This window comes from Puma concolor, chromosome D4 (genome assembly GCF_028749965.1).
Source record: "Puma concolor isolate L17-30 chromosome D4, mPumCon1.1.hap2, whole genome shotgun sequence".
Taxonomy (NCBI): domain Eukaryota; kingdom Metazoa; phylum Chordata; class Mammalia; order Carnivora; family Felidae; genus Puma; species Puma concolor.
The window spans coordinates 55,958,973-55,968,899 of record NC_141679.1 but is presented as its reverse complement, the minus strand read 5'-3'; the positions used below and the strand labels follow the sequence as shown (position 1 = coordinate 55,968,899).

General features: G+C 36.9%; 1 protein-coding gene across 1 annotated transcript; it reads right to left on the bottom strand.

Moving 5' to 3' along the window:
* On the bottom strand, window positions 1-9,656 carry DNAJA1 (DnaJ heat shock protein family (Hsp40) member A1). Its single transcript, XM_025912428.2, has 8 exons — window positions 9,525-9,656; window positions 9,177-9,354; window positions 7,289-7,393; window positions 5,945-6,172; window positions 4,053-4,167; window positions 2,500-2,615; window positions 2,107-2,207; window positions 1-1,235 (listed from the first exon to the last, which is right to left on the bottom strand). Exons 1-8 carry the CDS (start codon window positions 9,654-9,656, stop codon window positions 1,017-1,019), a joined length of 1,194 nt encoding a protein of 397 aa, XP_025768213.2. The 3' UTR covers window positions 1-1,016.
* Window positions 9,657-9,927: the final 271 nt, after the last annotated feature.

Below are 9,927 nucleotides of genomic sequence, written 5' to 3'. Positions count from 1 at the left end.
TGCTTTGTAATCAGTATATTAAGGAGACATTCATACATTTCAAGAATTGCTTAATTCTGATATCCAGATTTAAGCTTGTGAACATGACTTTTAAACATACAATTAAAGCTATTCATCATAATTTGCTATACTACCAACATTAAATTACAGTTACTTCGGAGCGTAAGTTAAATTGTTTAAAGTAAGCCTGTAACATACCTAAAAAACACCTTCCTAGCTCATACATGCAAATTTACTTTTCTGTGTAAATATCTCTTCACTCTAAGTTACCCTGCTCCCGAAGTCACTACTCTGAAGCTTATCATGGTCCAAAGAGAAGGAAAAAAAGTGTAACCAGGACTGGTGTGTGTGTGTGTGTGTGTATATATATATAAAATATATATATATTAAAAAAAAAAAGATGGCACAGAAGGGAATGCAGTTCTACAAGTGCAAGCCCTCGAACAGCAGATTATGATAAACCCCTTCTTTAGAAAGGTATCCTTTCCACCACTGATACCACAGGCCAAATTACACAGCATGCCATCTTTAAGTAACAGTTGAGGCAACAGAATAAATGCAGAAGCATCACAATGAATCCCACTTAGAACTACAGACCAACACTTCTCTACAAATTCTTTTTCAGATTGCCAATTAAACACAAGTTTTAACTTCATAGCTTAACAATTAAGGGTCATACACTGAAGTCAATACATTTACCTAGCATTTTCAGTCTAAACTAGTTCATGTACATAGAGCTGAAATCAATTACAAGGTCGGGCCTCTAACAAATGCTAGGGGAGAGTTTTTAAAAGTAGTTTTTACAAGTATTAAACTTATCTTGCACACTGAATTCATCATACATACAGGGCAAAGTCAGAGCTTTTATATTTTTTATTCTTCATTTAACTTTTAAAACACTACTATAGTTGAATATTAAAACAAAAACAATAATAGCAAGTAGTGAGCTATGATTATAGTCCTTCATTCGTTCACTACTGCATATAAAATGCCAGCAGTGTTCTTCACTGGCCCCATTAAGAGGTCTGACACTGAACACCTCCCCTAGGGTGATGTTCATCATCCTCATACGCTTCTCCATTGTAATGGCGCCTTCTTTCCTGATTTGGATCAAAGTCCACCAGTTCTACCTGGTCCATTTCATCAGTCTCTTCTACTTCCTTCCTCTCAGGTAGAAGCTTTTCCAGCAAAGACAGTTTATCAGGAGAGAGAAAGCCATTCTCAGGGAAGTTTACCTATAAAAAAAAAATCTCCACTATAAGTTCCATTTGATTTACTTAACCAAGTAGCTCCTTAGACATATTACCATTGACCCATTTTCCCCAGAAAAACACTTGAGAACATTATCTTTTGGTGAATCTGCCAATCCCAAGTTAGAACACATGTTCTAAAAGGCACAAAAACATCTAGCTAGTATAGCCTTAACTAGAATTTAAGGCATTAAAAAAAAAAAACAAAAAACCCTCATCGGAGTAAAACTGCACTGTGATGATTATGGTTCTATTCAGCCAATGTAAGAACCCACACTAAAACATACTAATTCCTTGTAACAGAATTTAAACAAAGCTATTCATCCTCACAAAAGCAGTCCTTTTCCCAAAAATGTTTTTTAAATTTCTTAAAAAGTATACTTTTGAGACAGAGCATGAGTAGGGGAGGGGCAGAGAGACAGGGAGACAGAATCCGAAGCAGGCTTCAGGCTGAGCTGTCAGCAGAGCCTAATATGGGGCTCGACCAATGAACCGCGACATCATGATCTGAGCTGAAGTCGGACACTTAACTGACCAAGCCACCCAGGCAACCCCAAAAATGTTTTTAATAAAAGCTGTATTTGTTGGTCAAGGGCCAATTTAAGATTGAAAAAAAATGGTTGGGGGTTGCTTTGTGAACCATCCTATTAACCAAGCACTATAGTATTTTGCCAAAAACTCACAATGGCTAAGTACTTCTGCTGAACTAAATATAAGATCCTAATTATAGCCTTGTATTAGCTCATTTCTTCCTGAACAAGAGACTATAATGTGCTTTACCATCCAGAAATGTAATTCTGTTATATTTTAATAAGCTAATCATTGTCAAGTATTCCCAGGCTACTTTATAGCTTACCTTAAATTCGATGATTAGGCGACCCTTTTCGTATGGTCTACGATAAATTGGCATGCCTTCATTCAGCACACACTTGATATCTCCATGCTTGACAATCTGACCTAAAAACATAGAAGCCAAGTTTTATTAAATACAGTCACATTTTTATGAGGCGGGGAAAATAAAGAGGAATGTCCTAGCTCACTGACAGGAATAAATATATGTGAAGCAATCCAATTACCTTTCAGTTTTTAGGGGCTTCCTTAAGAAACCCAATTACCATACAATTTCAGCTCAGCTCAGGGAGAGACTTAATTGAACAAGTAATTATACTAGTTTTCTCAGTGCCTATATACTAGCTAGCAGCAGACCGCCAAAATACTGTAACAGACAAGCTCATGTAAGTTATCATACCTGGATGAGAGGTAATGACAATGGTTCTGTTGTCTAGAGTAGATATTGGCTTTTGAAAGCCGCACAGTGCTTCAACCAGCTGTATGTCCATACACATGAAAAGATCCTCTCCTCGCCTGTTATCAACATAAATATGACATACACTCAATTCTCTCAAATCACCAGTGATTAGAAGTACCACAACAGGCAAATCCATTTTCTTAACAGCAAGCAAGGGTATCTTTCACAAAAAAGTCCTTTCTCTCCCAATTCTCAAAACAGCTGTGATCTAGAAACAGCAACCCTGCCAACCATTTCCTGGGTAAGAATTTAGAATCCTTCCACGCATTCTAGGTAGCCTCTACTACTTACCATCCCCATTACCTAATTTTAAATCTGGTTTCTTAACAAGGGGAAAAAAATTTTCCCACAACAGTGCAGCTTAAAAAAGAAAAAGTGCTGATATTAAGAAGAAAAGGACATAGTGTGAGGCAGAACAGACTCCCAACTGGGTCCTGGATTTAGGTTCTGTGAAATTAAATAATGGGGATGACCAATTCCAAATGATAAAAGAATTTTTTACTGACCTACATGAATTACTAATATAGTGCTTTGCATATTATGAAATACTTTTTGTATTTTGTATAGCCCACTTCCTCCTTGTGCTTAGACTTTCTTTTCCAGTTCATATTAGTAAAATAACTTATCCACAGAGTACTCTCCAAATAAAACTTGTAGGTTCAGGGGTGCCTGGGTGGCTCTGTTGGTTAAGCATCTGACTCTTGATTTCAGCTCAGGTCAACAGTTCCTGAGTTCGAGCCCCATATCGGGCTCTGTGGTGACAGCACAGACCCTGCTTAGGATTGTTTCCCCCCTCTCTCTCAAAAGCAAGCATTAAACAAACAAAAACAAAACTAGTAGATTCACCTCAAATGACCCCATCAAAATCCTGACTTTGATAGCATTTCCCATTATTTAAGACACTTATAGGAATGTTCTTTTTCACTAACTCAAAACCAGTTCCTTCAGATGTCATTCCCAACAGATTTATAGGATCCCTACTCTCGTCCAAAGCTTTAAATTAGCAATGGCTATATATTTAACACATGGGTTAACAAATCCTTATTCTTAACTGTAAGAGCATAAACAGTATCATTTCACAGCAACAGACCGCAATTTATATACTAATTTAGTTTTCTACAGAGAAGTTTCTATACATTTATTTACAATTAAAAGCAACTCAACTTACCACAAACTCTGGACTAAAAGGGGCAAAAGGTTTAGGTCATTTCAAATTAACTGCTTACACAAAGACTATTTATATTCATACAAAAGACTTCTTAAAAAAAAGCATATCCTTTAGGTAACGATTTACCTAAATTTACCCAAAAACCAAAATCTGATCTTTGTTTGTAGCCTACTGAAACAATGGCTAACAGCCTTTTAGAAAAGATACCACATATAACCTAACTCTACTACACTTTTCTACAGTATTTCCAGTAAGTTTTTAGAGTAACGAAAAGCACATTTAAAAAAATGCAATTTGTCAGTTTGAGTAATTGGTAAGTTTTTACCTAGTAAAAACAGCATGATCCTTCTGATCTAAAACAATGATAATATCTCCTGGTTCCAGTCCAGGTTCTTGGTCTCCTTCACCATGGAATGTTATCTTCTGGCCATCTTTCATGCCTAAAAACAAAAGATTAGTTTTACATTCTTATTTAGCATCCAACTAATGTCAGAATCTTTATTAAGAAATTGGTGCATGTTTGTGTATGCCTGAAAAAAATGCTCAAGTCTTTGTGGATGCTAAATTTACCGAAATGACTAAGAATGCCCACATGATTCAATCAATTTCTTACTGAAGAAAGTGATCATAGGGGAGAACACAAACCATAGACGCAAACCTACGTGAGGCTCCAAATCTCAGAGCTGCTATTTACTGCTGGCTGGATTACCCTGGGGAAATAAGTTGCATAACATTCCAAAATAAATACCAACTTTCCCAGACACCTACCTCATCAGGACTGTTTCGAGGATTAAATAAAAAGGCCCATGCTGCCACCAAATCAGTTAACTGGCAAACATAACCATAATAATTAACAATAAACATTACTTATATCCAGCTTGTCTCCTGAACCAATCACTGAGGGGACCCAAACAAGAGCCACTGTTTTACATATTATGAAAGATATGAAACCCGTATTATGTAGCCAAAACTGTAATGAATATCCATCAAACTAGATCCAGCAGATCATTTCATGACTAATCCTTCATGTATTATAGTACCTTCACCCATGTTCCCCCCTCCATTTAAAAAAAATTCTTTTCAGTGCTTATTTTTGAGACAGAACATGAGCAGGGGAGGGGGCAGAGAGAGAGGGAGACACAGAATCTGAAGCAGGCTCCTGGCTCTGAGCTGTCAGCAGAGCCAGATGCGGGGACATGGGGCTCGAACTCAAGATTCGAACTGTAAGAGATCATGACCTGAAGGAAAACGGATGCTTAACTGACTGAGCCACTCAGACGCCCTTCCCCCAATCCCTTTTTGAAGCAAAATCTAAATATGTGAGGATGTATCTCTAAAAAACTAAGAACTTAAACCACAATACCAGTATTACATAGGAGAAAACGAACAGTTTGTCTTTATTCTTGAGGCCAAGTTGCTGTCTTGTTACAGCAGTGAAGCAATTCAACTGTACTTGGTTTTGCTCGATGTTCCACTACTGTAAAAAGCATGGATAAAAGCAGCAAATATGGTTTCACTTACAACTAATGCTCTCCTAAAAACACTGTTGGTAGCAAAAGGGATGTTCTATCAAAGCAAAAAAATCCAAACCTGACTACACATGGACCAACTGAGAAAGGAAAAGTGAAAGGAGGGCAGTACCATAAATCACACAAAACAACATTACAGAGGCTTAAGTTAATGCAGATTTACGTAGTAATATGGAATGAGGTTCATGTGATCGACAATTCCGTATTAGTATGCACATTATGTAATAGTTTCATTTTAAATTAGCCATGTCTGAAAGACATTGCTACATGTTCATAAATTCTTGTTTACCAGTTAAAACATGTTCATTAGTTTAGAATAATTGCAAGAAAATAGGAGACCCCCTGAATTCTTTACCTAAACCCCCCTATCCTTAAAAGAAGGCACATCCTGGAGTGCCTGGCTGGTTCAGTCAGTGGAACCCATGACTCAATCTTAGGGTTGTCAAGTTTGAGCCCCACTGGTAAGTGTAGAGAATACTTAAAATCTTTACCCACAAAAAAAAAAAAAAAAAAAAAAAAAAAAAAAAAAAGGCATATCCTTTAATCTAGCAGTTCCCAAGGAAATCGTTATTTCAGTTACAAGTGGAAGATCTAATGATTTAATAGAAGAAAATTAAGTTTAGAACACTATTCAATCATTTGCTGATATCAGTGTTCTATCAAAATAAGAAAGTGACTCAGAACTCACCTTTGTCAATATGAACTTCTAGAATCTTCTTTTCTCGAACTATCTTCCTTCCGTTGCAGCTTTTACATCTATCTTTAGGACTGATTCGTTCCCCATGGCCCTGGCACTCCATGCACACAGATTGAATTTGCTGAACCATTCCAGGTCCTATCTGATGAATTCTTATTTGCATTCCAGTACCTCGGCAATTGGGACAACATTCTACCGCTCCTTTCTTACCACCTCGGCCTAAACAGTTTAAAAAGAAATGTTGGAATTTAGTATTGGATATGATGAATGTTTTAATATTAATCAAAGTTCTTAAACACTACATTCAGTTTCCAAGGTTTGATGGAATGCTGTCCTAAAAATCTACAATTCAGCCTTTTTATATTTCACAAAATATAGCCACCACCAGCTTCAGTTAATAGATAACATTTTTACTGTCTTTCCAAAGAACCATTTCGGATTTTTAAAAAAAATTTTTTTGTTAATGTTTATTTATGTTTGAGATAGAAACAGAACATGAATGGGGGAGGGTCAGAGAGAGAGGGAGACGCAGAATCTGAAGCAGGCTCCAGGCTCTGAGCTGTCAGCCCAGAGTCCGATGCGGGGCTTGAACTCACGGACTGTGAGATCATGACCTGAGCCGAAGTCGGACGCTTAACCGACTGAGCCACCCTGGCGCCCCCAGATTTTTGTTTTAAACATGTGCTCCCAAAGCACAATTTTTAGGAATACTTTATCTGTGAGATGAGAACATTTTAAAGCATGTATTCTCTTTAGAAAATACCTTTATTTCAAACAAATAACTTAAGATTACACGTTCTCACCCAGAAACTGGTCTAAACAGTTAAGTGTCCAAAAAAGAAGACACTTTAAACCATTATTACAAATCAGGGAAGCCATTAGAATGACATAAGAGTTTTAAAGAGAACAGAAGTGTTCAACTCTGAATAATGTTGAGGAAAAAAAAGACACCACAAATTAGACTGATCCCAACTGTATTTAAAACTTACAAGGGGCCCCTGAGTGCTTAGTTGGTTAAGGTCCAACTTCAGCTCAGGTCATGATCTCGTGTTTCATGAGTTCAAGCCCCACATCAGGCTCTGTGCTGTCACAGCAGAGCCTGCTTCGGATCCTGTCTCCCTTTCTCCTTGCACCCCTCCCATCCATAATAAACAAACGTTAAAAAAAAAAAAAAAAGGAATAAAACACACATGTGGAAAAAGGTGGTGGATTCAGGAGGTTTTCTTCATACTCGTACTCTCCAAGATTTAGGTAGAGTACTGTCAGTTTTATTTATCTAGAAGAGCTTTGGTCTCATTTTCACTTATAGTAAAGGTGTGAAAAGACCATACATACCTTCACATTTGTCGCAAATCACATTCTTTTGCAGAGCTAGTTTTCTTGTTGCACCATTATATAAATCTTCTAAGGTTACAGAGAGCTGATGCACAACATTTTTACCTAGAATAAATGACAGCTCGTTAAAAATCTAAGAAATTTATGTTTGTGTTCATTGCACTTTAAAAATAGTAAAGAATAATGAAAGACTAGTCTCACAGGACACATCTGTTGAGCACCTATCACATACATAGAAGTTGGCCACATTATCACACATGATCCACGAACTATGATGTGATTTCAGTTGAGGAAAACTGGGTGACATTGAATAATCTGCCCGAGGACATATTTGTGGCCATCTTATAAACCATGCTAATCAAAAACCTCAACTGCAAAATCACTTGGGAAATCGATGTTATTTAAATAGGTTTCACAATAAATTAATCCAAACTGCATTTCTGTCCTAATATACTCTAAACCTTTCACTTAGTATGGTACTGAACATGGCCAACCATTTCTTCATCCAAAAATTCTTCAGCACACTGAGTTCTAACTAAGCAAAATTCGCCAGGAAAGCAGACATATTTATTCAGTCTCTACAGAAGGCTATTAATTTCCACTTCTTTCTGAAGCGTGGCATATTTACTTTTGGGGCAACAGTAGTTAAAGACTGTATTTCTCATACAGTCCTATTCAATACACCTACAACAATAGAAACGTTTTATATCCATGATATCTAATACAGTAGCCACTAATCACATGTAGCTATTTAGCACCTAAGAATGGCTACTATAAAGAAATTTATTTAAATGTGGCCAGTGGCTATAAAGCAGTGCCATATCTCACCTTAAAATGTGAAATGGAAAATAGAGATTGCATAAGGATGCAAAGGCTACAAAGAAGTCACTTGCCAATAGTTAATTAATAAGTTCCTAGCTAATGATTCTTCCACAGACTTTTATCCACCAGGAATGAGTACTGCCTTAAGCCTCAGTGAAAAACCTCCCTCACTCTTATCTGCAGAGCGTGCCTAAAGAGTATTTTTAGTTTCCAATGAAGCACCATTAACTGTATCCTTTTCCTCCTAGCTCCACCTTTGGTTCTGTATCAAATACAGGTCCATGTAGTTGATTCTGGCATGCTAAGAACTGCCCTTCTTTACCTTTATAGATTTGAGACTACAGAGAAGGGAGAGCAAACAATTCCTGAAGTGTGACTTATCCTCCAGTTTCATGACCAAAAAACCTTTTAATGGGAGTCAGACTTTGCTAGTCCATTCCTTAAAAAAATTAAAAAAAAACAAAACAAACAAAAAAAAACCCAGCTGTTTTTCTGTGGGACAAATCATCCTAAGTAATTAACTTTGATTACAAATTGTTTTAAGTTCCTTAACTACATTTTTGTTAAATGTTAGGGGTACACATTTTAAAACATTTTAAATTGAAGCGAGATTAAACAGACTGTAAGCTATTGGGACATAATAAAAGCTAATCCTGACTCTGATGCCTTGCTACATATGACCCTGAGGAAATTTTAAATTTCTGCACTTTAACTCACTTTGAACAAGGCCACCACCTCCAACTGGGCTGGAGGGTGGGGGAGGGGTCAAATATCTCTAAAAAGGGTTTTGAATACTATGTTCCTATACTCCATTCCTTTACCTAAGGGTTGCTAACCTTCCAAATGTCATACATATTGGAGAACTTTACAAGCACTTGTTAGAACTTGATTGACTTAGCTGTTTTCGGTTACCTCTCACTTTAAAAAATTACATCAAAGTGGCAGTTTGTCAGTTTGCAACTTTATACCAACATGTAAACAAGCATTTCAAATAGGTGATTTCTCAAGAATTTACTTTCACAAAGGGCTACTTTAATTTGCTGCATGTGGACTAGGTTATTCTTACCTCTCCTCTCTCTCTGCATCCTTCCTCCTCCTCCAAAAAACATATCAAAGATGTCCATGGGGGAGCCAAAACCACCACCTGCTCCACCTTCTTTAATTGCCTGTTCTCCTCCTTTGTCATATAATTCCCTTTTCTTCGCATCAGAGAGCACTTCATAAGCTTGAGAAATCTGTTTAAACTGAGAGAAAGAAAATTTCCCTTCAGAAAAAAAGTGCTGCAAAAACAATCACTGTATTACACATACTCATTGTCAGACTGCAATGGAAATAGTATATACCTGGCAAAGAATTACACAGCTACATTTAAGACTGAACACATAAAAAAAAAAAGTAGGAGTACATCACTTACCTTCTCTCCTTCATTTGGATTCTTGTCAGGGTGGTACTTCAAAGCCAATTTCCTGTAAGCCTTTTTCAATTCTTCCTGGGTGGCATTGGGTTTGACCCCCAAAACATCATAGTAAGTAGTTTCTTTCACCATTTTCTACAGCCTGAAATAAAATGCAATTTTAACTTTCAACTATTAATTAGGAAAAGTCAGAATTAAGGCAGAGAAATCTTCTCTTTCCCAAATCTGATAGAACACTACCTTCCCTAACCTTCAGAGAAGGTAACAAATCCTTTGGTAATTCAGCGATAAATTCTTACTAAATATCAGCTAGTAATTATCAGGGAATAATTCACAGGCCTTTCTTTGTAGCAGCTGGTCCCCACTCTCCCACAGGAAAGCTCCATACTTAACGCCACTATTA

Coding starts and splice junctions, on each gene's coding strand:
- DNAJA1 (XM_025912428.2), bottom strand. CDS start 9,656: ATGGTGAAAGAAACTACTTACTATGATGTTTTGGGGGTCAAACCCAAT. Junction 6,173..7,288: donor GATTTGCGACAAATGTGAAG/GTATGTATGGTC, acceptor TAAACTGTTTAG/GCCGAGGTGGTAAGAAAGGA. Junction 2,616..4,052: donor GATCATGCTGTTTTTACTAG/GTAAAAACTTAC, acceptor TGTTGATAACAG/GCGAGGAGAGGATCTTTTCA.